Below are 26,982 nucleotides of genomic sequence, written 5' to 3'. Positions count from 1 at the left end.
AGCGACCACCAATTCAGAAAAGGAAAGTAGATGATTCTAATAATGAGAAAGGGAAGCGATCACCAATCTAGTGTTTGATGTTTGATATTGAGATGTTTAATTTTGATTTGTAGAAATTTTACGAGGTGGGTTTCCAATAAAAGTTATATAGTAACTTTACGAGGTGGGTTTCCCATTCTTTCGCATTTTGCTAATCATTTTCATTCAATTGATTTATACACATTCGTAGTATTCAATCCAAAATTTACATGTTCTACATATTTTCTACGATAATAATTCACTTGTTCATTCCCGTCCATTTCTAATACATTACTCGAAATTCTATCTGTTGAGAAGGTAATTACCGAATTTGTTTTCAATCATTACCTAGCTCTTGGCTTTCTATTGGCCAGATAAATTTGAAAAATCGTATTCCTTGTTTGTTTTGTAATTAGCACAATTTTGTATGATCTTAAATACTATTTATATCCTAATTTTGTGATTAAAAAAAAAATTGGGACCGAGAAAAGAAAGAATCGGAAAAATCTGATTCCTATGATTTAACATGAAATTTATTTAGGTGTTTTATCAAAACCTTGAAAATTTTAAAATTATATCATTAATTCCTTTTTTCAATAAATCGGTGGAACTTGGTCAATTTTTCCGATTTACTGTCAGTAGTTCCCATCCTCGGTGAACTACTGATGGACATTCAGTTAAAATAATGGATAACTGGATAAACCAATTTATGTAAGAGAAATTGAGTAAGGTCGAGCGAATTGGATAACATTGATAGATAAAGGGTGAAATACACAAAGGTCGATAGACATTCAGTTAAAATAATGGATAACTAGATAAACCAATCTATCTAAGAGAAACTGAGTGAGGTCCAACGATATTGGATAAGATTGATGGATAACAAGTTAAATTAAGTTAAAACGAAGGAATTTTAGTTTATTTGATCGATAACCATATAAACTCTTGGAATCTAAGAAAAATTGAGTGAGATCCAGTAATATTGGACAAGATTGATAAATAATGTCTTTAGTTAATTAAGGTCGATGAACATTCAATTAAAATGATAGATAACTAAAGAACCTAATAACTTTTGGGAAAACCTGAGTAAGGCCGATTGACATTGGGTAAGATTGACAAATAACAAGTGAAATTAAGTGAAGCCACGAAAATTCGGTTTATTTGATAGATAACTATGTGGCGAAATTGACTAAGGTCGATCGATTGAGATGCACTTGTATAAACCAAACAGTAGGTTTCGGATAACAAGGCCGGTCTAATTTATAATCAGGAATCCATTTTTAAATCGAGACCGAAGAAATAGAAATAGAGACAGACTGCATATCTAATATGTGCGAGCAGAAAGAGAAAGCACAAAAGCACAAAGAGAAAGCACCAAGAAAACACACTTTCCTTGATCCGTATGACAGTCTTAAATCAAATCTTTATCGTCCAAAGATTTTCATAATCCGTATGCAACCTTATCTTCTTCACCATAAATAAATGTCTTTAACACCACAGAACTCTTCATTTTCAAATCTGAAAATATGGGCGGTGGTATCAATGACAAAGCTGGTTCAAGTAGTATGATAGTGTGTTATACCGAATTTGAAGTTCGAATGGACATTGAGCTTCATATTTGATGATTTCGATGATATATCATGCTAAGTTTAAAGTCAGAACCCTTCTGAAGCTTCGTGGTTTATAGTTTGTATGCCATTATACCACGTTTAAAATACAAATCGACATTGAGATTCATATTTATCTATTTTGATGATGTATCTTTCTAAGTTTGAAGTCAGAACCCTCCTAGAGCTTCTTGGTTCATAGTGTCGTTGTCGTTATGCCGAATTTGAAGTTCGAGTCGGCATTGAGCTTCATATTTATCGATTTTGATGATGTATCATGCTAAGTTTGAAGTCACAACCCTCTTGAAGCTTTGTGGTTCATAGTTTATATGTCGTTATACCGAATTTGAAGTTCGAATCGACACTGAGCTTCATATTTATCGATAAATATGATGTATCATGCTAAGTTTGAAGCCAGAACCCTCCCGGAGCTTCATGGTTCATAGTTCCTATGCCGTTATACCAAATTTGAAGTTCAAATCGATACCGATATTCATATTTATCAGTAATGAATATTAGAAATTACTTCATGAACTATATGACTAGTAGAAATTACCTCATGACCTATGTGACTAGTCGAAATTCAAAGCGGAAACACACAGAGAAAGCACAAAAACACAAAGAAACACACCAATTATCGATTTCATTTTTCATTTTCCTGATTCATTCTTATGTATTTTTTGGATTTTTTTATATCATAATGTCGATAACAATGTCCTAAATTTATTAATATTTTTTTTGGATTTTTTTCGTGTCGAATGTTGATAACAAAACCGGATACATGAGTTCGTATTAGCACAAACAGAAACACACTTACTTCTCAATCCGTATGAACATCCCAAATATAATATCAACCATCAAGATCTTTTTCTTGATCCGTATGAGTGGATCAAACGAAATATGGTCCGTCGATCATTTTAATTTTCATTCTAGGTTGTATCCCTCGACCACTTGAACTCTAATTCTAATCTGGTTCTCTCTTTCTTTCTTCCTCTCCTCCGAAACACACCGTCGGCGCTCCATCACCACCGCTGATCTTCTCTCAATCCCTCTTCTTCATCTCCATTTCTTGATTGAATTGACCCATATTAATTCTCATCTGCAATTTCTGGTGAAAATCATCACAACCTCAGTCACATAAACTCATCAATTGAATACCTCAGATCCACCTTCTACAAACCCTAAATCAAACGATTCGTAATCTACTATTGATTTCTTCTTTCACTGATTCAATCTCAGAACCCCTTTCAATTCTTCACTCAACATCTAACCTAGCCATAAGAATCATATCTCTCTATCCCTGAACATCGAATCAACAACAGAAAATTCATTATCTCTTCCATCTCTGATTAAAGTTTCTTAATCATGGATTCGATTTGTGGAATTGGTGTTGCTGCTGCTAGAAATCAAGATGGATGGTGAATTACAGTTAGGGTTTGAACAAGAAATTGGAGATGAAGATTTTGACTAAACTGTAGGTGGAATTGATTACAGAAAAGAAGGAATTGAAATCGGTGATATCGGCTGAGTAGAGAAGAACTAAATGGTTCTCTATGTGATTCGAATGCTTAGATTATTGGAAGAAGAATTTTTAAGTGGGTTGAGCAGGTTGTGAAATGAAGAGTATGGGTGTCTGTGTTAGTGGTGTGTGGTCTGGTAAATCTTGAGACACTGGTAATGAATATGTAATATGGGAGATGGCTTGTACAGATGGTGGAGTTTTCCGTGGTGATTACCCACTTGGTTTCCTTGTTATTTATCATTCGAACTAACCCTTTTTTTCCATTTGGCATTAGCAGTGGTACCTGGTGGAGGTAATGTTGGTACTGGAGGTCTCTAAAGCCAAGTTTTCCCCCTTGTCAACATGGCATTGTTCCTTGAGCTGGTAGAGGTGATTGAAGACCTATGGGGGTGAAGGGAGCTCCTTCCACGCGGAAAAGGTTTCAGCCAGGTTTTGGATTCGCTGGACAAGAAAATGACTGGAATTCACATTTCCATCTCTTAGGTAACTTATTCTCAACATAGTACATAGGCCCATATGAATTGTGTCGAATGGCATCCCCATTCATGAGAATATGCAGTCGTGTTAAGTATCAAATAAGCTTTTTGCTTTTCAATTATTTTTCTCGGATACAAGTCTGTCCTATTCCGTTAGAGTCCCTAAGTAAAGATATGTGCTGCTATAATGTGCCTCCACATCAGGATTTAATGTTTCATTTATCTCTGTCATACACAATGTTGCACTTCCTGCTGAACTGCACAAATGGTTATCCAATAGGAAATTTATCTTCATTTTGAATGTGGAAGTGTTTCTCTGTCCTCATTTACAAAACTAGTAACATGTTTAACTGCACTAGCATGTCATTATGTATTCAGGCGGAAGCTCCGTGTTTATTTGTTATTGACGCTTTGTGGCTGGTGGAATTAATCTTATAGCTGAGAGAGTTGGGATTTCCATTTTTCTGAGTTGAAGTCCTATGAAATAATCCCACTGAAAAACATGTGTTGCTATTTTCTGTTTCATGTTTCGAAACGGTATTTGACATTGATGGCATAGAGTAAAAGATAAAATGAGGAGGAGGCATGGAAAGATTATTGCAAATAGCTGGAAATTATTTTCTTTGTAGATTACATGAATTCTCTAATCTTCGTATTATTATGTGAGGCTAATATCTGAGATTGTGCAGGGGCAACTATGTCTGGAAGCTACCTTGCACTCCAAAATTAGAGTTTATGAAGGTGGACAATCCGTGCTGGTAATGAGAAGTGGCTGCTTTTTTTTTCTTCTCTTAATTTTATAAAACATAGGGAAAATCTTTGTCTCTTGTCAAAAGTGGGAGAGATCGAGTAGAAATATAAGTGTACATTCTATTCTCTCAGGACTATGATCTCAATCTGGTTCCCGAACTTTAACTGAGCAAAGATGGATGATGAGCAAGGTGATTTAACTGACCAAGGAGCTGCACATGCCCGGTCAATGATGGTAGATCTTAGCTGTTTTTTTTTGTCTAGCCAATTGGATTAGTCTTTAGACAACTGACATATCTTGAATATTGTGCATCATCTTACTCATGGTGAATCTTAATATTTCTCTTGTCACTCTTTTATATTACATTCTGTAATCACCGTGGCTCTTTTACGTCTCTGTTGAGCTTGTATCTCTGTGATCCTTACAAATTAGTACATTGCTTGTTTTATATAGCACCACCAGGGATGACAATTCAAGTGGAAGGTGGTTATGGCGAGCGTCTTCCACCCGCAGAAACCAGATTTAGTCATAGAGGTACATGCACTCCTTTTTTGTTTCCTGCTGCAATAATCTGTAGTTGTTCAGAGTCTTAATCTGCATGATGATGATGCTCTGATTAAAGTTTCTCTGGTGAAAAAATCGTGTCGCAGGACTTTGTGGATGATTACGTTTCCACTGATAACGACCACGATGATCAACTTGGGTACGAGGTGCAAGGAGAGGATCTTAAAGGGGGCCGCGAGACTGAAGAGGATATGGAGCACAGCCTGATAATGAATCTTATGAAGGAGATGGTATTCTGCCTTTCCCTTCAGAAGCAGCACACTTTTCTTTATTGTCCCCTGATCCTAAAAGGCATTACTCTGTCTATTCTCTTAGGGGTTTTTGCGCGCCCCACGAAGGAAGGTAATCATTGCTTTTAAAATTTTGACAAGGTTGTTATTATCTATTTTCTCTATTCATGTTAGAACTAGGAGAAGTTTCAAATGACCCTTTGAGGATGATGATCTAAGGGCTAAACTCTAGATAATGTCGCTAGGTGGCCAAGGGGGGCTGGTGCCTAGAAGGACTAGTCGAGGACTTGGTGGATATTAGTATATTACCGGTATATGTATATGCAGTATTGTGCATGTGTATAGAGAGACAGAGGTGGTTTAAATTTATTTGGAAGAAATATAAACTCTTAACAATTGGAGAAGAGAAGGCAGCTGGTCTTCTTTCTCTTACTCTCTATGTTTTGCGTATTCGGCTTTTAGGCGAAGCCTAGTCGGGCAAGCCCTTTAGTTGTTAAGGGCCCAAAAGCCACCTGGGGACTAAGTAGAGCCTGTTCATGCTCTTAGGTGGGGCCTTTGACTATCCATCATCTGTTTGATCCTATGTAGATAAACCTCAGATTTAATACTTTAAACTCTTGTTCTTTGTGTTTGCTTATAATTCTTTCTTTATCTTTAATTTTTTCTTGTCCCTCAAGGCTACTTGGTGCAAATGCCTACTGTAGTTTTAATCAAAATGGAAGAATGTTATTTTGGAGTATGTATCATTTCGATCTTCAGATCCAATTGATTTTAGGTTACCTGGTGTTGATTTATTTTAATTAAATTAACTGTTCTCGCACATGGGAAAAGAACACGAGATCTAGTAGAGTCTTGTATAAACAAGATTTTGGTCACTTAACCTATGTTTTCGTACAGGATCAATTTGACACCATATATTTGTCAGACAATGAGAGTTATGTTATGTACTCTTGCCCTCATTTTTTAGATGGTACGCCTTGTTTACTGTTTGGATCTCCTCCAAATTATTGAAATATGCAGTTCTATGTGTATTCTTAAATATATCCACTATCTCCAGGAACTTAAGCACAAGAATGATGATGGCAGTATGAATCTCTTATTATGAGCTAGGTGCTACAAAGTCGAAGGAGTGTTCATCTTTTGTTTCAAAATTAAGGAAATTGTAATCATCATTTTATTAAGAAATGATTAGTTTGTATTTTTAATCTTTTTGTTCCTGTAAAGATTTTCTTTTTTTAAGAAATGATGTAAATTGATCTATGTGATATGATAAAACTTGATTCAGTTTTTAATTTGGTTCATAATTTGTTTTAGTATCAATTTTAATTGTTATTTTAACTTTAATTTCAATTTGGGATTATCTAAATCGAAATCCGCCAGATACTTCCGGCACCAGAACAACAGATGTAATCGGCAAAAAGTTTGGTAGCTCAAAAATGTAAGCAACCAACTTCAGGTATTTCACTTTCTCTATTATTATGGTTGGTCTATCTATGAAGCGATCGACTTTTCACTTGCTCTATTATCGTTGTTTTATCTATGAAGTGATCATCGTTTCACATGTTGTATTTTGGTTGGTCTAGCTTTAAAGCGATCACTATTTTGCTTGCTCTAGGAAGGTCGGTCTAGCCATGAAGCAATTAAGAAAAAAGACGCTACATGATAATTGCTTGATTACTAAAGCGATTGCCCAGCTGCTCTAGACTTGTTGAAATCCCACTTTTTGCAACTCCAGAGCGAGAGCCAAATTAAATCGCTTTAAGGGATAGAGCGACTCAATATGGGCTTTTCCAACCAAAAATGTCTGGTCGCTTAATCCAACTTTTCTTGTAGTGATTGCTATTTTTCACATAAATTAGGTATAGTACGGACTTGTTTTCGCTACTCAAGGATTATGACGTCGCTTAGATAAGGATGATTCAACAGAGGGTGCAATCTTCCGCGAACTCGATCGTTTCCAACTCCAGCACAACTTAAAGCAAACGCCGACCAAATGCCCAACTAATCTCTCCTATTCTCCTTATAAAAAAGAGGGATTTAGTGTTTAGTCCAGAAAATCCGATCCGGGTTACCGGCTAGTCTAACACCAAAAAATATTTACTCCCTATTCCAAAAAAGTTTTGAAAAGAATAAAATTACTCTAATAACCCTAATATATAACATTACGTATAATAATACATATGTTACTACATATTACTAGTTACTAGTAGTATACTAGTAGTAATTAGTAGTAACTAGTATGTAGTATGTAGTAATAACATATGTAGTATGTAATATACTAGTAGTAACTAGTATGTAGTATGTAGTAAGAGCATCCACAGTGGGCGAGTATAACCAAAAATTTGGGATGAGATCGTAACACAGTGGGACGGAGTAAAGATCAAATCCCAACCAAAGATCAAATTCCAGACCAAATATGGTCGCGACCAAATCCCAAATTCTAATATAGTCGGGCGTAAATTTAAAGTACGCTTGTTGCTGGGCGTAAATTTAAAGTACGCTTGTTAACGGGCGGAGATTTAAATTACGCCCGATGAAAATTCAAATTAAATAAAAAATAAAAAGAATGAGGCGGACTTTTAAAGTCCGCCTAATGAAAGTTACGAAAAAAAAAGTCCGCCTGATGAAAGTTACAAAAAATAAATAAATGGGGCGGACTTTTAAGGTCCGCCTGATGAAAGTGTAAAATGGGGCGCAGCCATAACAGTCCGCCTGACGAAATTTTAATCATGTACCGTTGCGTCACAACACGGATTAAACCCAAAATTTGGTCTTTTTTTTGATCTTTGATCTTTGGTTTTGATCGCACCACTGCAGTTGCTCTAATAACATATGTAGTATGTAGTATACTAGTAGTAACTAGTATGTAGTATGTAGTAATAACATATGTAGTATGTAGTATACTAGTAGTAATATGTTATGTATTGATAATACTGTAGTATGTTATGTATTGATACTACATATTGACATGTAGTATGTTAGATATTGATATATAGTATGTTTGATATGTAGTATGTTATATATTGATACTACATATTGATATGTAGTATGTTATGTATTGATACCACATATCAAAAAAAAATTGTTATGTATTGATACTACATATTTTACTACTAGTACTAGTTACTACTAGTTTACTAGTATACTATACTATAGTAGTATACTAGTATACTAATTTAGTATAGTAAAGTAGTTACATAATTTACTAGTAACAATAAGATATTTTTGTTACTACTAGTACAGTACATATTAATATGTAGTATCACCGTATTGATACTACTAGTATGTAGTAACATACTACTAGTAACATTTACATGTGTTGATACTAATTAGATCTGGAATGGTGTTTTGAGAATTTATAAAATACACTTTATAGTCTCCACGAATTTTTTGGACTAGAGAGTAAATAATCTAGTCCAAAAACATGTTTTTGGACTAGAGAGTAAATCTTTTCCACGGGTAGACTAGCCATTAACTGGGTCTGCTAGAACTGGACTAGCCAGTAATTCCTAGTATAAAAAATGGTTTTTTTATATTTCTTTTTCTATGTTTCTCCCTAAAATTTTCCGCCCCTAACAACAAGAATTTTCTCCCTATTTATAGGCTCTCCCTCTCGGGTAGAATCCTCGGATCAAACGGTTTAAATCCAATGGCACAAATTAAAAACCTAAATTTCATTTCCTATTTTAAAAATATTATTCTCATTTTTCAATATTATTGTGATATTATTTCCAAAACCAAAATATATTTCATTTAATTCTAAGATTCTAGTTGGACAGAAAGTCTTGGGAGCAAAGTAACTTGTGTCGACATTTTTGCACGTTTTACTTGGGTGGACGTACATTTCACTTGGGTGGACGTCTAAACTAATTGGACTGGCTTGACATCTTTTACTCACGCCTTAATGGACCAGTGGACGTTAGCTAGCTAGAAGGACTTGATGGATACTTGAGCATTTTGAGCTGGTGGACATTAGTTAGCAGGCTACTAACTTTGGATCTGTTTAGGACTTAATGGATACATTTTGGAGTCCTGCCAGACGTAGTGTATACGGACCTCACTCTGGGCATTCAATCGGCTTACTGCCCATACCATCTTAAAATATGATCATACGGAAGTGCGGTTAAAATTTACGTACGAAATTAGGGTGTCTACAGTAGTGGTCGTGGAAATGCTAAACAGGGCCTTGGTGAGTGGTAGTGATCGTGGTCGTGAATGAATGCATTTCTAGTTTATTTTTTTTATGTGTTAGACAAATGTTAAGGTTAATGGTTGGATAAATATTTTTTTTTAAATTTATGAGACATATGTTTTCTTATTTTGGACAAATGTTGGATTTCTAGTTGTTGAATGAATAGTTTGTGTAGCTATGTTAAGTTTCAATAATTCAGCCGACAGGGTCTTGAGTGAATGTTTTGTTATATTACAGTGTCGACTAAACCAGAGCCGGCAAGGTTGTGAACTGGCAGACTGTCGGCCCTGACAGCAGAAATGGTGCAGTTACCAGGGTCGGCAAGATAAGAAAATTAATACCTTGTCGACTATAGGTTAGTCGACAATCTAATGAACAAATACCTTGCCGACTATATGCAGCATAATATGACCTTCTCCTGTGTTACAAAAATCATAAAGACGGCAGGGTAGAAAATCACGACCCTGCCGACTATGTAGCAGTCGGCATTGTATTAAACAAATACCTTTGCGACCATATGCAGCAGAATATGACCTTTCCCGTGTATGAAAATTGTTATAGCCGACAGGGTAAGAAAATTAAGACCCTGCCGACGGAATGTTAGTCGGCATATTGGGGAAACAAAAACCTAGCCGGCGAGTTCAAATTCAAAATTTTGCAAGTACAACTGCATTGATTGACTACCCTAACGGCCAAATTTTGGCACCATCCTATAAATACACTAGTTCTCTCTACAAAACAACACACACCTATTTGTCATAATCTAATCTTTCTAACTCTCCCAATACCTCTACATACAACAATTGCATCATTTGATTCAAATGAAGATCTATCCATCACCAAAGCATGATAAGGTGAAAATCGAGTTAGAATTCAGTTCTTCGTAAGGGTAGATGCTGAAACCTTTTGGGAAAAGGTATACAACAAATATAGGCAAGAGTTTGGGAATCCGAATGGAAGAAGTGTTCAACAAATCCATGATAGGTACCTAGTCATCGAAAATGTGATACTTGCTTATTTAGCTATCCAACATCGGATTTTGAACGCTACCCACTTTAACTTGTCCATTGAACAATTTGTACGTATTTTTGTAGTTTATTTTACATAATGCATGTTGTTTGATCTTCCTATTAAACACCACTAACAAAGTAAGTTTGTGTTTTGTTTTGTAGCATGAAGTCGCGAAAGCGTATTACTTGGAGGAAAAGGGGGAAGCATTCACATTTGATGCAAGCTATCAATTCATGGTCTCCAAAATTCCGGAGTATGCCCCGGAAATGATGGTGGGTGAATCGGACTCGGATTCCTCCGACGAAGATTGATGGTTTTAGAAGTTTTTGTGTAGGTTTTGTGGGAAGATCTCTATGTAAACCCTCACGAGACTATAACACGTCCACTAGGGTCGCCTAGAGGTTCAAAGGCTTGATGCACGTGCTAAGTGCATCCGATATTCCTATGACAAGGAGTTAGATTTTATGTTTCAATCAATGTAGTAACAAAAATTGCATGAATAAAGTGAATTACAGTTTTCTAGATTCTGTTTAACTAAACGCCGGCATGGTTGTAAGATTATTACAATCCCGACTATAGGTTAGCCGACAAGGTGAGAAATTAAATAGATGTCGATTATAGGTTAGCCGGCAAGGTAAGAAATCAATAAAATGCCGACTACTGAAGCATTTACAATAGTCTCCTGTGTGTCAAAAATAATACAGTCGGCATTGTTTTTTAGAAATAAGCATGCTGACCAACATTAGTCGGCATGGTCTTCATTCGTCGACCTTGCCGACTTTTCATACTTTCAGAACTGAAAATGTTGATTTCTTCTTTTTGAGTATGATTTCGTACAACAACTTTGTAATCCCGTTGCAAAAAATATTCTCAAAACAATTTTTTCATCAAAAATCTTCCCATATAAGTTCAATCAAAAACAAAATTTCACAACTTAAATTCATAATTTGAGAAGTTTTAATCTACTCAATTAATCAATCTAAATTCAATTAATTAACTTAATCAGATTTTTTTAGTGTTAATTAAACAAGAATATATTAGCCATTTAAAAAATACATGGTTAAGAGGTGTCCTATTTTACTTCAACATGACCCAAATTTTATCTCATTAGGTATACCCCAATTACTCCGGGTACCCAAATCTCGCCAGGTAACACAATTACTCTGGGTATACCCCAACCAGGCCATTATATCTGACCAATTATAACACAACAAACCTCAAAAGTCAAGAAAGCAAAACTCTTTCTTTTCTTAAGCTCAAATCTTTTTGAAATTCTTCCATGAAATTCTTCCATGAAATTCTTCATAACCACTAACTTTAATCAGAACTTCTGAAGGATAGTAGAATCAGTTTGTTATTTCTACCTCAATTTTTTCCTTCTAAGAAAAAACTAAGAAATGGTTGAAAATCTAGAAAAGGAAGAAAGGTTCAAACTGTTAGAAGCTGAGCTAGAATCATATGGGAAGAATCCATTACCATCAACAAACTCTTGTATTTATAGAGTTCCAAAAAAGCTTAGAAGAGTCAAAGAAGAAGCATATATACCTGAGATAATCTCAATTGGTCCATATCACCAAGGAAATCCAATTCTTTCATCCATGGAAGATAACAAAAAATGGTATTTTCAAGCTTTTGTTTCTCGTAAATTATCGCCATCATCAGAATTAAATTTAAAAGATTTAATCAAAGCCATCGAAAATATTGAAACCGTAGTTCGCGAATATTACTTCGAAAAACTTGATGAGAGGTTCACTGGTGACGAATTTGTTAAAATGATGTTAATTGATGGTTGCTTTATCCTTGAATTACTTCATAGAGCTGGTGATGAAAGTGGAAGAAATGATAATGATCCAATATTTAATACTGCTTGGATGCTTTTCAGTTTACAACATGATTTGATTCTACTTGAGAATCAAATTCCTTTTCTTGTTCTCCAGACTATTTTTAGTTTAACTAGTAGAGATATTGAACAAGGCGAAAGAACACTTACGGAACTTGTGGTTCGGTTCTTTGCTGCTATGTTGCCTACAATTCAAGTTGTTCAGCAAACAAGGCCGAATTATGTCCTGACAAAACCCAAGCATATACTGGATTTGTTGCGTAATATTCTATTGCCTTCGGCGAGGCAAATGGAAATTGCAGGACGGTATCCTGTCTGGGAATTCACTCATTGTGTGACTGATCTTTGGGAAGCTGGAGTGGACTTCAAGAGAAAAGAAAAAGCTGATGGTTTGCTGGATATCCAGTTCAATGGTAAAGAGGGGATTTTTGAGATCCCTCCGTTCTTTTTCGATGAGAGTACAGATGTTCTTCTGAGGAATTTGATAGCAATGGAGCAGTCTGAAGGGAATTCTACACGTCAGATAACGTCTTATGTGTTACTGCTTGATATCTTAATGAACTCTGAGAAAGATGTGAAGTTACTTGGGCATAAAAAGATAATTCATAGTTACTTAGGAGACGACGAGGAGATGGCAGTTGTGATTAACAGTTTATGTAAAGGAGTTAGCATTACTAAATTCTACTATGATGGACTTTGCCATAGATGCAATGAATACTTTGAAAGAGATTGGCATAAATGGAGAGCTGTTTTAAAGCGTGATTACTTCAACACTCCATGGGCAGTTCTTTCATTTAGTGGTGCTGTTTTGTTACTGTTCCTCACTTTAATTCAAACAATTCTTGCCATCCTTTCCTATGCCTCACCTAAAAAAGCAAGCTAGTTTTTGATCAGCGGGAAAGCTGAGAAATGTACCATCTTCTGTGATCAATGTAAGTGTGTTCCTTCATAAAATTAATTTTTTTGCAAGTCTGCTTTGTATGCTTGTTCATCTTTAGATAATAAACATTCAGTAGATGCTATTATTACTTATTAGTAAGAACTGAACAATATTTCCTACTTGCAATCGCTTATGAGAATTCAAAACTATGGCACACACACACTGTACACGATCGTGTGAAACCCATGTTAACCACTGACATAGTAAAAGGTAAGACCGCGTTTTCGTCATGAATTTTTTTTCAAAACAGCATGGGGGATCCAGTCTTCTTTATATCTGAGGGTGAAAGAAACTTGAGCAGAATGAAATGTTACTAACAAATTTGAAACGTTAAGCAGGAGATTCTGTTTCTTCTACTCTCAATGGTGGACTGGTACCAACCTTAAGCTTCTTTCCCTTTCCACTACCAGGACAATCAATTTTCGGAGTCGATACCAATCTGCATTGCATCAAATCTAGCAATCTCGATCGCAAATGCTTGCTCATGTCCGTCATGTGCCTCGTCATGCTTGTGGCCCAAAGTCGGTTCTCGACATTGGTTTCCACCTTCATCTGTATTGCTGCAGGAGTGCTTCTTTGCTGTCCAATTACCCAGCCAACAAATTAGAAGAAACATACACCGTTGAAGTTACTTACTGGTGCAATAAAAAGGAGGGGTATTTATTAGAGTGTGAGAGAGAAAGAGACCTCTAATTCAAGGATTTGGTTATTCATGGAGCTGCTGGTAGAAAAACCAGCAGTGGAAAGATTATCTTCTAGTGAACAATACGAAGGTAGAATAGCGACTGTTCCTCTTGATGTGTTTGATGGCTGTTGGTATTTGTCAAGCAATGAAACACGAGGCTGGTATGATACTCTCTGATTGTTCTCCACAAAAGGCAGCGATGACCGCGGGATTACTAGTAAGTTAGTTATTTGCCCTGTTATCCATAGCCATTATATGAAGTGTTAGTACACAAAAATGAGAGCAGATAAACACATCTATAGAGAATCTAGGGATGAATATATAAAGAATTTACTCTCTAAAGTCTAATACTCGGATGATAAACAAAATTTTGTTACATGCAAGCGAGACAAGAAAATAAGCATGAATTAATCCCAAACAAACCTTTAGCATGGGTGAATCTTCGAGCAACTGCCCAATTTCTGACATTCCAAAGGCAAGCTGTACAGTCCTCAGATGCAGAGATGAGCCACAATCCACTCATACCGAGCGATAATGCAGTTATGGATCCACTGCAGAGGACTCTAGGGGTTATACTCTATCTCAAAATGCAAGAAGGAAATATTGCACAAGATTTTTCGGTTAGTATCATTTTAATATTATTGAAGTAATCACTAGAGTCAAAGTTTTACTTGTCCATGGTAAAAGGCAGGGTTATAAAAAAGCATCTAAAATGTCAAGCTGTCAGGCTAATACTTGACAACCATTTTCGTGAATTACTATTGCTCGGTAAAGAAACCTATATAAGCTTACTAAAACCATTAGTCCACATAAATTTTTAAAAAGAAAATGAAATGAAATAGTTTTACAGTATAATTCTAACCTAGCCAGTTTGTTTTTCTACACACGAATTCAAGATGCACAATAACACCATACATTACATGTGCCCATTGAGTACAATCAGCTGATCGTCTGATATAGTGTTTGAGTTCTCCTCCAGTCCTATATCGACTCTGTTGACAAAAATCCTTCCGTCTACACTTCCTGAAAACAAAAGCTGCCCTTCAGGGTCAAGACTGATGGCAGTTATGGCTTGTGAAAAGTCTTGAGTTTGCAGAAGCCTCCCAGAAACAATATCCCAAACCTGAGAAGTAAAGACCAATTTTATAAATACTCTTATGTGGAGAAGAATTCATTAGAAGTGAATAAACTTTGTAGAAAAATAAAATAAAAATTAACATTCTTAGCGAACAAAACCTTGCAGGTGCCGTCCATGGAGCTTGAAATCAGTACATAATTTGAACTTTCAGAAACTGATACGAGACCAGTTATAGAGGACGTGTGCTCTGACCAAGAATGAAAGGACGAAGGCATGTTTCCACAATCTGCCACGTCTAGCAAACTTCGATTGAAATGATTAATACACTTTACCATCATAACGAAAAATGGGTTGTTTTAGTACATTGAAACTACCAGATACAAGACATACAATAAACTAAAAACATGGGTTGTTTTTGCTTTACCTGATCATAGACCATATGCATATAGAACCATCATCTGAACCAGAAATCAGGATAGAACCGTCAGCTGTGAATGCAATGCAATTCACTGATTTGTGATGAGCACGCCAACTCTTCAACATTCTTCCACTTAAAACCTGCAGATGAGCTCAACCTATTATACTCTGCTGAGTCCTGAGCAACCTCAAGAGTTGGATCATAAATATTACAGAAGCTAATTTGACAAACAAAAGGAACAAAAAATGTTAGTCACCTCCCAGACATAAGCATTTCCAGAAGGTGCTCCACCAGCAAGATACAAACCATCTTCTGTGCACGAAAGTGGTCCAACTGCTTCTATTGGATAGCTTCGGACCGGTGCTTGTGGCTGAACAAAAAAAAACAGAAAGAAGAATGTTGGGTAATAAAAATCAGAAACAAGAACGTTGAGATTTGACAAAGCAAAAAATTTAAAATTTAAAATATTGACAGCTGTGGGATTTGAACCCACGCCCTTTCGGACCAGAGCCTAAATCTGGCGCCTTAGACCACTCGGCCAAACTGTCTTGTGTTGGCAGATTGTTACACAAAATTAACTTGATAGAGATTGCTTGGCCGGGTGGCCTTTGGGAACGCTCCTCACTCCTTAGTCCTCAACAGCTAAACCTGGCCTGCCCGGCCTATCATCGTTTTTTAGCCGGGCGGACGGACCTAGCCCTGAACCATAATTTGGACATGAGGCGTGTAGAATAGTAAGCCCCAAAATCTAATTCCACAAATATCAAGTACTGCACGCGGACTCAAATCAAAACAGACCCCCCCTAATTCAGAAAATTAGCAAGAAATGGCTTGTTATTAAATCAAGTCTTCTGAAGACATACAAATCTCAAAACTAGTGATTTTTTCTTGCAACTTGCAATCAACAAATAGCTCTAAATTGATAAACAAAAATGAAAACCGCCAAGTCGCAACAACTCAAAGCTCACTTGTAAACAAGTTAATAAGCATAAAAGCGAAGGCAAGTAAACTTGTTAAAGAAATCAAAAGAGACAATAAATTAGGGGATTACCTTATTTAAGGGCCAGATAAAGATGGCTCCACCGCCAAAAGATCCATGTTTGTGAATTTGAGAAGCAACAAGAAATTGATTCCTCAAGCAGAGAAATCCATGACTAGGCGAAGCACAAGTTGGTATGTGAAGAAGATGATCCCCACTTTCCATGTCCCATATTGTAATCCCTGCACCCAAACTCTTATCACTGCAAACTACCAATGCTTCTTCTCTCACCATTTCTATGCGTGTCTTTCTTCTCTCTAGCACTCTCTCTCTCTCTCTAAGAAAAAAAAAGAGATGCTGCAAGACTTCGTTACATGTTATGTTAGAATTACATGTGGCAAGTGAAGTTAGTTTCACTAAGTGCCAATATTATTTGTGTCTTCCATGAAACAAACAAAAACCTCTGAAGAACCAAAATTTGAAGTTACAGTGTGCTAAATGGGTGCACGTTAATTGCATTTGCATAAGTTCATCCATCTGGTCATAGAAGTTAAAAGTTGGCACAAATTAACTACAAAGTATGCTATGTGACAATACCTCTGACAACCACACTACCTAATAACCAAATCTGTTTCTCCGAAACACTTCCTGAAAAGGCAGTGACATGATGCAATAGACATGTTTAAGTGATGACAGTGTTTGGTGTGAAATCACCACCCAGTGCTTCATCTTTTGCTGCACCAACCAAAAATATCAGGCAAACGTACTTTGTTAAGGTCCAAGTGATATTCAATATGCGTCAGAGCACACACTTATTGTTACTCAGACTGACAAATGATCAGCGAAATACAAGCCATGCGCTTCGGAACAGGAAACATTACCACAAAGCGTCGTAGTGTCCATATCCATCATAGAGTATACTTATAGGATTTTCCTTTCCATATTCTTGGCCATATTCTGCTATAACTTTTAGATTCCCAATCTTCTTATCCCTCAGATAGACCGAGACAGGCATCCTGCAAATAGTATTTTTATGAACTTTTAAACAGATGGTTCAACTGTGACTACTATCCATGTTTGTTCCAGCAGGCATTATAAGTTAGTTATTTATGGGGTATGATATAATCAGTTCTACTCCTGGAAATTATAAACCAATTAGCAGGTGATACCGAGGGAAAATGAAATCTACAATGTACGTACTGCAGGACATGCGAAGACATGATCAGCTCAGGTTCTCCTCCCCAAATGTGAGATTGTATCATCTGCATTGCGTATATGTCAAAATCAACTTCAAGAAACCTGCAAGTAACAGAGAATTACTTGAGATTTTTAACTAGATTTAACTGTTGAGAACAGTGAAACTGCAAATTCAACAAAGAAACCTGCTAACCATTCAGTGTCCCCACGCCTCTTGATAAACTCATTGACGACCTGTTAAAAACAAGCGCAACTCATCGTAGAAAAGATCTTGACAAGAGGAGATGTGTTCAATATAGATAGATAAAGGCAACACTAATACTAAACAGGAATGCTAGCTCATAAAAGGCTTTTGAAAAATGTAATCATTCAATAAGGTGAACTGAACAAGAATTTCACTCAGCGTAGGGGACTATGTCAAGAATCTTACAGAAAAAACTAAGCTAAATCAACCAATTTGATTAAGAAATAAGAATCTATCATAGTCGTGGGCTATTTTAGCCAAAACTCTCTTTGTCGCACTCTCTCCTGGTCCAAACAGGAAACACATACCTTCGCTCGGAGCTCATCAGCAAGCTCTTTTTGAAGGTTCTCACTTGGAGATGGCTTTCCAGCTTTAAAGCATGCGCCATGCACAATTGACCGAAACAAGCATCTCTCATCCCCAGGTACACCTACGAGTAGCCAAGCAGCATGTCAATACACCATTCTAATCTGGAAAAATAAAAAACTCCAGACAACAATGTTCAGAAACAAAATCATCCATGAAAGATTAAGTGTAATAACTCAGTAGTTTGTTCACACCCAAACAAACAAAAAGTTCCACATTGTAAGAAATGTGGATTTCAAAATTCTAACATTCACAAGTCCTGTTATGTACCTTGTTTCGTTTTGTTTTTCGATTTGTTTCCTAGGTTGACAAGTCCTGATATGTTTTCCAGCCAGATACTAAAGTTAAAATATACCCAATTCAATAGTGAAACAAAATGTTGCTAAATTTCAGTGCCTTTGCTATAAACTGAAGTGAGGTCTCATGTCATCTTAAGACTTTCTTCACTGTACTTTCCTTGTTCCTCAAAAAGGTCTGAAGAGCCAGTTTGGCCTAGACCCCTGGTGGAGGCAGTGAAAACCATGATATCTAGATATAAGACTTTTAACGACCTCAAATGTTGAAAATCAGACAATTTTCTGTGCACATTTCACAACACTGTGATGCACTATGATTTGTATATGGCCTAGAAAATGCAATCTGTCTCGTTAACATATCATACTGTAAATTTCATAATGGCGAACACAAAATTAAATGCCTTCTTTTACTGTAAGATTCAACAGCTGCATCGTGATACTGAATGATATACACTCAGGCCTCAGCCCACCAAACTCAAATTACTCTATTGAAGAAAGATCCAGAACTCCAATTATTAGCAACGAATCTATGTATATGCAAAGAAATAAATAGTAACTGGACGTACGAATTATCCGTAGTTGACGAAGATCCGTACGAGACGAACAATCAGTGTTCAACATAATTGCAAATTTGTGATAACTGATGTAGATCTAATCAAAAGTAATAAATATCTGGGCGAAGAGATTAAGAAAACAACATTTTTCTTACCTCTTTTAATGTCTAAATCGTGTTCTTTTATTGTGCTTACCAGTTTACGACCGTGAATCGTGAGTGGGGAAACAAGATGAGGGAATCGGATCTTCAGCAATATTGATCAAATGAGAATCGAATTCGATTCTGCTTTTCTTCCTCTTCTTTTTTCTGGCGCGAAAGTTGTCTTGTGTGATGTTACCTGGGCGCCACTTATTCGCGGTCCGGCAAGGATGAGTATATGGGACACGGACACATACTCATAACTGAATAGACCTAGTGCGATAATATTTGGTGAATTCTGATAAAAACTTTGTTAAAAGGGAAAATAGTGTAGTACGTGTAAGGGAAGAAGGCAATACGAAGATTGCAGGTGTTGAGAAAGGACGAAAATGATGAGAACCAAAAGAATAGAGTTTAAAAGATGAGAAAGATAGGTTTACTCCTAAAGAGTTGTTTTGATAATAATTGATAATAATAATGTGTCTTACAAAAACTTAATAAGCCTGTTTATATAGGCTTGACAAGAACCTAAAAATAGTAAAACTCTGAAAGAAGAAATAAGGAAACTCTAAAAGAAGAAGTCCTAGACTTGAAAAATAAGTAAACCAAAGAGTCAACTGTGATAGTTGATACAGCGTAAAGGGATCAACTGTCATTGTTGATACGAGACACCAAAGAGTCAACTGTGACAGTTGATACATCGTAAAGGGATCAACTGTCATTGTTGATACGAGACAATTGGATCAACTGGGACAGTTGATACACTGAAAACAGGTAGATGTCCTACATCAGTCCCCCTTCTTGAGAAAAACTTGTCTCTGAGTTGTCTGAAACAAATAACAAGTCATTATCACCATGAAAGGTGAAAATCTCTTGAACATTGAACACATTAGAAATGTTCCATTCCTTGGGTAGATCAATGACATATGCATTGTCACTGTTTTTCTTCATGATTTTGAAAGGGCCGTACTTATTCATCTTAGTCTTGTTATAAGTACCAACTGGAAATCGTTCCTTGCGTAGATGAATCATTACCAGCTCTCCCTCTTGAAGTTTTTTGAATCTTTTATGCTTATCTGTAGCATCATTGTATTTAGCATTAGACTCCTCAAGTTTTGTTTTTACTTCATGATGTAGTTGAGAAGCTTGTTCCAACAGATTATCAGCTTTGACATTGGATTTATGTAACTTAGGAAGTACAACCAAGTCTAATACATGATTAGGCACTTTTGAATAAACAATTTCAAATGGAGTTTTACCTGTAGATCTGTTTACTGAAGTGTTGAATGCAAACTCCATGTGAGGTAGCAAAATATCCCACTGTTTGTTGTTGTCAATGCTTTTAGCTCGAATCAAATTACCCAAAGAATGATTGACAACTTCAGTCTTCCCATCGGTTTGAGGATGTGAAGTAGTGCTGAACTGTAAACTAATTCCCAAACGCATCCATAATGTCTTCCAGAAATAGTTCAGAAATTTAGTATCTCTATCAGAAGTAATAGACTTAGGAATGCCATGCAATCGAACTATCTCTCTGAAAAATAAAGATGCAACATTTGAAGCATCTGTAGTATTTTTGCAGGCTATAAAACGAGCCATCTTGGAGTATCTATCCACAACAACCATCACTGAATCATTACTTCTAGTTGTTCTAGGTAAACCAAGAATGAAGTCCATGCTAATGTCCACCCATGGAGCTTCTGGAATTGGTAAAGGAGTGTAAAGTCTGGTGCTTGTTGGCAAACCATGCATTTCATAACGTATTTTTGTACGACACGCTTAAGTGAAGGCCAGTAATAGCGTTCCTCTACAAGTGCAATAGTTTTATCTCTGCCAAAATGGCCACCAAGTCCACTGCCATGCAGTTCACGTATTAAATGAAGGCGTAAAGAGCCATTAGGAATGCAAAGACGATTACCTTTAAATAAGAAGCCATCTTGAATGAGAAAGTCATCAACTCCATGCACCAAAGAACTGCATTGTTCCCAAAGTGACTTAAAGTCATCATCCTCAGCATAAATCTCTTTGATATAATCAAAAGAAAAACTCTCATTTCGAATGGTTGCCAAAAGATGTCGTCGTCGACTCAAAGCATCTGCAACTTGATTAAGCTTTCCACTTTTATATTTGACAGAAAAGTGTACTTATTAATTGTGGATAACCACCTATCATGCATACGGTTAACCTTAGATGAAGTCTGGAGATATTTCAAAGCATGATTATCAGTATTAATCACAAATTCTTGATGAACCAAATGAGTATGCCACTGTTTACGAGCTCGTACAAGAGCAAGCAATTCCAGTTCATATGTAAACCACTTTTTTTGAGTATCATAATTCTTTTCACTATGGTAAGCAACTGGATGTCCTTCCTGAGATAAAACTGCTCCAATTCCAATAATAGAAGCATCGCAATCAACTTGAAAAGGCTTGGAAAAGTCAGGCAGTACAAGGATAGGAGCTGAACATAGTTTTTCTTTAAAAGCATTGAAACTTTTATCAGCTTCTTCAGTCCATATGAACTTTTCCTTCTTCAAACAATCAGTAAGAGGTGCAGCAATGGTGCTGAAATTTCGTACAAAACGTCTATAAAAAGAAGCCAAACCATGAAAAATTCTAACCTCTTTTATAGAATTAGGAACAGGCCAATCCATAATAGCTTGAACTTTAGAAGGATCCACGTGAATGCCTTTGGAGAAGATAACATATCCCAAGAAAGTAACTTCAGCTGACATAAATATGGATTTCTTCAAGTTCACAAACAATGAATTGTCATACAAAAATTTGAACACCTGAGAAAGATGATTGATATGCTCTTTTGCACTTCTGCTGAAAATTAATATGTCTTCAAAGTACACAATGACAAACCTGCTTAGAAATGGTTGTAAAATCTGATTCATGAGTCTCATAAATGTACTAGGAGCATTAGACAAACCAAAAGGCATAACAAGCCATTCATATAATCCCTCTCTTGTTTTGAAAGCAGTTTTCCATTCATCTCCAATTCTGATTCTAATCTGATGATAACCACTGCGAAGATCAAGTTTAGTGAAAATGATAGACTCTGCTAAAATATCAATCATATCCTCAATACGAGGAATTGGAAACCTATAAGGAATGGTTATACGATTCAAAGCTCTGCAATCTATACACATTCTCCATCCATTATCTTTTTTAGGCACCAGAAAAGCAGGACAAGCACAAGGGTTATTACTAGGTCTAATTAATCCTTTAGTTAATAATCATTAACTTGACCCTGTAATATTTCATGTTCAGTAGGACTTAACCTATAATGAGCTTGATTAGGTAAAGAAGCTCCAGGAATAAGATCAATGCAATGCTAAACATCTCGAAAAGGTAGTAAACTCACAGGTAATTCTTCAGGGAATAATGCATGATATTTAGATAATAAAGGTTGTACCTGAGAAGGAATTCATACCATAGGTTTGGTGTCTTCATGAGAACTCAAAGTATGAGTTGAATGTAAAGAGCGAGAGATAGTAGCCACCAAAGCAGTAGTCTTGCAATCACTACGTTCCTTAATTACTGAAGAAGATTTTGAAGGAAACAGAGTCACTCGTTTACCATCTTTGTAAAAGGTGTAAGTATTCTCAAAACAGTTATGAAATGCTCTAACATCATACTTCCATGGCCTTCCAAGTAGGAGATGTGTTACAGTCATATCGATGACATCACATAGCAAAAATTCTTCATATCCAACAAAAGAAAACTTAATAACACACTGATGAGTAATTTTTTGAGTAGAGGAACTATTCACCCAACCTATAGAATAAGGGGTAGGATGTGGTGTAGTTGGTAATCCCATTTTCTCTACAACAACAGATGCAATGTAATTGTCAACACTGCCACTGTCAATGATCATGTCACAGACTTTTCCACCTATAAAGCACTTGGTTTTGAAAATACTATGTCTTTGAGAATAACATGGTTCAGTAAGCATGAGTGGTCGAATCATTCCAAAAAAGTGATCACCGTAACTCTCATGTAAATCAATATCTTCAACTTCTTCACTTGCATTTTCAGTAAAAACCTCATCATCTTTTGAATCAATTTGTACCTGATGATCTCCAATGAAACCATTGAAGCGTCTACAGTCAGCTGAAGAATGACCAGGTTGGTTACATTTATTGCATTTATCTCCACGAAATTTTGAATAAATGTTAGGAGCCTTATTAGGAGGTGGAAAATGTTATTGCATTCTATTAGAAAATCTGACATTTATTGGTTTAACTTGTTGTTGGATACATTGAGGTGCAACGGGGGATGGTAAAATAGGTGAAGTAGTTGGAGGTTTATTTGGCTGAGCAAAAGAAAAACTCACGGGTTGCTGTTGTGGTTGATAAGATGGACCATAGTTAAATTCCTGTGGATCAACAGTGACTGTTGATCCCCTTTCACCTTGACTACCAGAATAAGAATTATATGGCCTGGCAGCTTTATAATAATTCTGATAACGAGCTTGGCGTGGGGTTGCTTGTCTGGTAGTATTAAGTACACGCATTTCCACCTTAATAGCTTGTTGAATCGCCTCAACCATGGTAAACACTGATTGTGTCATCCCTTGCTGAATTAAGTTGTTTAGACCGTCGATAAAACGAGCAACCAATTGTGCCTCAGTTTCATTCAATTGGTTACGTGCAACCAAGCTATAAAATTCAGCTACATATTCTTCGACAAGTCTAGCTCCTTGTCGACAGTGTTGAAGCTTGATAAACAATTGTTTCATATAATCATGAGGTAGAAACTTATCTCTTAATAAATCTCTCATTCTTTTCCAAGTACGTATAGGAGGTTTGTGAAAGTTACGTCGATCTTCACAGGTCTTATTCCACCAAGCTGCAGCTCCACCTTTTAGCTTATAGGCAACCAGTTTTGCTTTAGAATAATCAGGTACTTCCATGAAGTTAAAGAAAGATTCTACTTCATAAAACCAATCCAACAATTCTTCTATGTGTAAACCATCATGAAAGTTGGGAATATCAGCTTTCAATTTGTATTCAGGAAAAGTTCCATATGGATTAATGCTGGATTTTAACCTTTTTTCATCGTCCCATCTTTTTTCTAGCTCATCTTCAATTTTGTCTTCGTCTTCATCACTAGGGATAATCACAGGTGCAAGCTTCTTATAAGGACTGTTAAGAAAGCTCTCAAACTGTTTTGTGAATTTAAGAAATTGAGAAATTTGTTCAGGAACATGAGTAGATTGAACAAAAGGATGTTTTTTTGCTTTAGGAGTTTCATCATCTACCTTGTCTCCAGATTTCTTTTCTCCTTCAGCTTTATCATCCTCTTTTTCTCCAGTTTGCGTTGCTTCATTTTTTGTATCATCAGTTAACTTAGGCATCTTCAAGTCACCAAGACCAACATGTTTCCATATTTTGTCTATACACTCTCCATGCATATCAAGTCTTGTTTTCAACGAACTTGTAACTGAATCAATCTTAGTGTCAAGCTTATTTTCCAGAGAAGTAATAGAAGTTTTAAGTTCATCAAATTTGGTTTCAAAAGTCTTAAAGGACTTCAGAATCTCTTCAAGATCAGCCATTGAAATTGTACTGAAAAAGTTTTAGGGTTTTGAGTTGTGGAAGCGTTACTAGGATCTGTTTCTAGATAAAAATCTAAAAATTCTATCGAATGATACCAACTAGTGTAGTATGTGTAAGGGAAGAGGCAATACGGAGATTGCAGGTGTTGATAAAGTAAGAAAAGGATGAGAAACAGAAGAATAGAGTTTAAAAGACGAGAAAGATATGTTTACTCTTAAAGAGTTGTTTTGATAATAATTGATAATAATAATGTGTCTTACAAAAACTTAATAAGCCTGTTTATATAGGCATGATAAGAACCTAAAAATAGTAAAACTCTAAAAGAAGAAATAAGGAAACTCTAAAAGAAGTAGTCCTAGACTTGAAAAATAAGTAAAGCAAAGAGTCAACTGTGACAGTTGATACATCGTAAAGGGATTAACTGTCATTGTTGATACGAGACACCAAAGAGTCAACTGCCACAGTTGATACAGCGTAAAGGGATCAACTGTCATTGTTGATACGATACAATTGGATCAACTGGGACAGTTGATACACTAAAAACAGGTAGATGTCCTACATCAGAAAACAAAATTGATGATAATATAATCCCGTAGGCACTTTATCCATTTCACTTACTCCTTATGCTTCTAAAAAGAAACCTAAATCCCAAAATAAGTCTAATTTTTTATTTGAGACTGATGTATTTTGATTTTGATTTTTTTTTTGAAGCATCTGACATCTATCATGACAGTGTCGTAGCAGGGATCTTCTAAGTTTCTCTCTCCTCTCTAGATCTTTTTTTTTGAACATGTTTTTTTCTTTTTTCTTGTTTTCTTAGATAGCTTAAAGTTAGATTTGTTTAAGTTTTTATTTCAATCTCCGTTGATTTTAGGAGACTTTTATGTGTTTTTGGGGTGTTTTTCCCTTTTTGTCTGTGTCTTCTCCTTTTCTTTTCTTTTTTAGCTTAAAGTTAGATTTGTTTAAGTTTTTATTTCAATCTACGTTGATTTTAGGAGACTTTTATGTGTTTTAGGGGTGTTTTGCCCTTTTTGTCTATGTCTTCTCCTTTATGGAGATTTTCTATGCGCTCTCATGACATTTCTTTGTGATCTCAATGGAATTTTGGGTGGAAGTTCAAGTGTGTTGATAGAGATTCAAGACTTTGGTCATATTAATCTCATATTTTTATAAGAAGATCTCTTTTTCAAGAAGAAAAAACCCTATCAAAATGGTTGGATCATAATCCCAAAACTATTCTTCAATCTTCGGATTGCTTGGTACTCTTGTTGGTAGTTTGTTACTTCTCTTCACGAATCGCTCTTTGTTAGTACCTTTTAATTGTATTTCAATCTTTGATCTTGATGTTCTTGAAGTCCATGTGTAATCTCTATTTCATCATGAATGAAATTTTATGAGATTTATCAAAAAAATAACATAAATAACAATATCGTTTGTTAGTTTTCGTTTGTTTCTATGGTACAATGTTCAAACATCTATAAATTGGAAGGATAATTTTGTGAACAAAAACGAAATTTTCATTTTATGGTATCGATTTTTCTCTCCAAAGAAACCCACAAAAAGAAAATGATTGAAGTACCTTGTACGTCAAAAAACAAATAAAATGTCTTAAGACGACTTAATATGGAGAAGTCGACGTAAAAAAATTCCAAATTGTTCTTCAGCTTAAAAAACATTGGAAAAAGACGATGAACAATTGATAAATAAGGCTCTATACGGAATCTTAGTATATATATACACCCCCCACATAAGTCTCCATGTAATTTATGGTGGTTAACAAATTTCCCAATGGTTATATCTCCTTGACTACAAAACTAAATTATTGAAATTACACTGTCGAAGACAATTCTATAAACCTAGTTAGTTATACTCTAAAGCTAATTAATACGAGAAAATGACTAAAAAAGTTTTAAAATCTCATCTAGATAAACAAAGTTTTTTTTATATAAATTTCTATATAACTTTTGCACTCTTTAATAGCCATTTCTCGCCTGTGTGAGCTTCGAAAAATGTGTAATATGCAACTTGTTAAAGTTTTCAGTATCGTTGCTAAAAGTATTTCACCTTTAGTTTTATTTTCTTTCTTTTTTGTAGGTTTTGTTTACACTTGTCTCATGCATATGGCTCTCAAAATATGTGTAATGTAAATAGTTAATCCTGTTATAAACCAAATTTATTTAACAAAATGTCCTTCATGTCTAAAATTAGGGTTTATCTATCTTGAACAATAAGTCTTTCATATATATAAGTAGAGGATTAAACTCTGTGTTCTACACACACATTGATTGTATTTCTTTCTGCTTCTTCTCCC

At 35.7% G+C, this 26,982-nt stretch overlaps 3 protein-coding genes and 1 non-coding gene across 6 annotated transcripts; 1 reads left to right on the top strand and 3 right to left on the bottom strand.

Annotated features, from left to right (window-relative positions):
- The first annotated feature begins 11,596 nt into the window (after positions 1 to 11,596).
- LOC113298094 (UPF0481 protein At3g47200-like) lies at positions 11,597 to 13,698 on the top strand. Of its 2 annotated transcripts, none has more exons than XM_026546765.1 (2): positions 11,597 to 13,140; positions 13,559 to 13,698. In XM_026546765.1, exon 1 carries the CDS (start codon positions 11,766 to 11,768, stop codon positions 13,089 to 13,091), a length of 1,326 nt encoding a protein of 441 aa, XP_026402550.1. In that variant the 5' UTR covers positions 11,597 to 11,765; the 3' UTR covers positions 13,092 to 13,140; positions 13,559 to 13,698. The 2 variants fall into 2 exon arrangements, with proteins under 2 accessions (XP_026402550.1, XP_026402549.1); XM_026546764.1 differs by having other exon boundaries at positions 13,487 to 13,619.
- LOC113298093 (protein ROOT INITIATION DEFECTIVE 3-like) lies at positions 13,202 to 16,638 on the bottom strand. The gene is made up of 8 exons (XM_026546763.1): positions 16,381 to 16,638; positions 15,586 to 15,699; positions 15,336 to 15,469; positions 15,070 to 15,214; positions 14,754 to 14,956; positions 14,257 to 14,384; positions 13,836 to 14,068; positions 13,202 to 13,727 (listed from the first exon to the last, which is right to left on the bottom strand). The coding sequence occupies exons 1-8, from the start codon at positions 16,600 to 16,602 to the stop codon at positions 13,479 to 13,481; spliced, it is 1,428 nt and encodes a 475-aa protein (XP_026402548.1). The 5' UTR covers positions 16,603 to 16,638; the 3' UTR covers positions 13,202 to 13,478.
- On the bottom strand, positions 15,798 to 15,877 carry TRNAL-UAG. Its single transcript has one exon. It is a non-coding gene; the product is annotated as a tRNA-Leu (tRNA).
- Positions 16,639 to 16,663: 25 nt separating the features above from the next.
- On the bottom strand, positions 16,664 to 19,106 carry LOC113298095 (OTU domain-containing protein At3g57810-like). 2 transcript variants are annotated; one of them, XM_026546766.1, is made up of 7 exons: positions 18,978 to 19,087; positions 18,386 to 18,430; positions 18,058 to 18,179; positions 17,699 to 17,739; positions 17,509 to 17,607; positions 17,190 to 17,324; positions 16,664 to 17,043 (listed from the first exon to the last, which is right to left on the bottom strand). In XM_026546766.1, exons 1-7 carry the CDS (start codon positions 19,030 to 19,032, stop codon positions 17,034 to 17,036), a joined length of 507 nt encoding a protein of 168 aa, XP_026402551.1. In that variant the 5' UTR covers positions 19,033 to 19,087; the 3' UTR covers positions 16,664 to 17,033. The 2 variants fall into 2 exon arrangements, with proteins under 2 accessions (XP_026402551.1, XP_026402552.1); XM_026546767.1 differs by lacking the exon at positions 18,386 to 18,430 and having other exon boundaries at positions 18,978 to 19,106.
- Between the last annotated feature and the right edge of the window lie 7,876 nt (positions 19,107 to 26,982).

Source organism: Papaver somniferum, chromosome 7 (genome assembly GCF_003573695.1).
Source record: "Papaver somniferum cultivar HN1 chromosome 7, ASM357369v1, whole genome shotgun sequence".
NCBI classification, from domain to species: Eukaryota; Viridiplantae; Streptophyta; class Magnoliopsida; order Ranunculales; family Papaveraceae; genus Papaver; species Papaver somniferum.
This window is presented reverse-complemented; position numbering and strand designations above follow the sequence as displayed.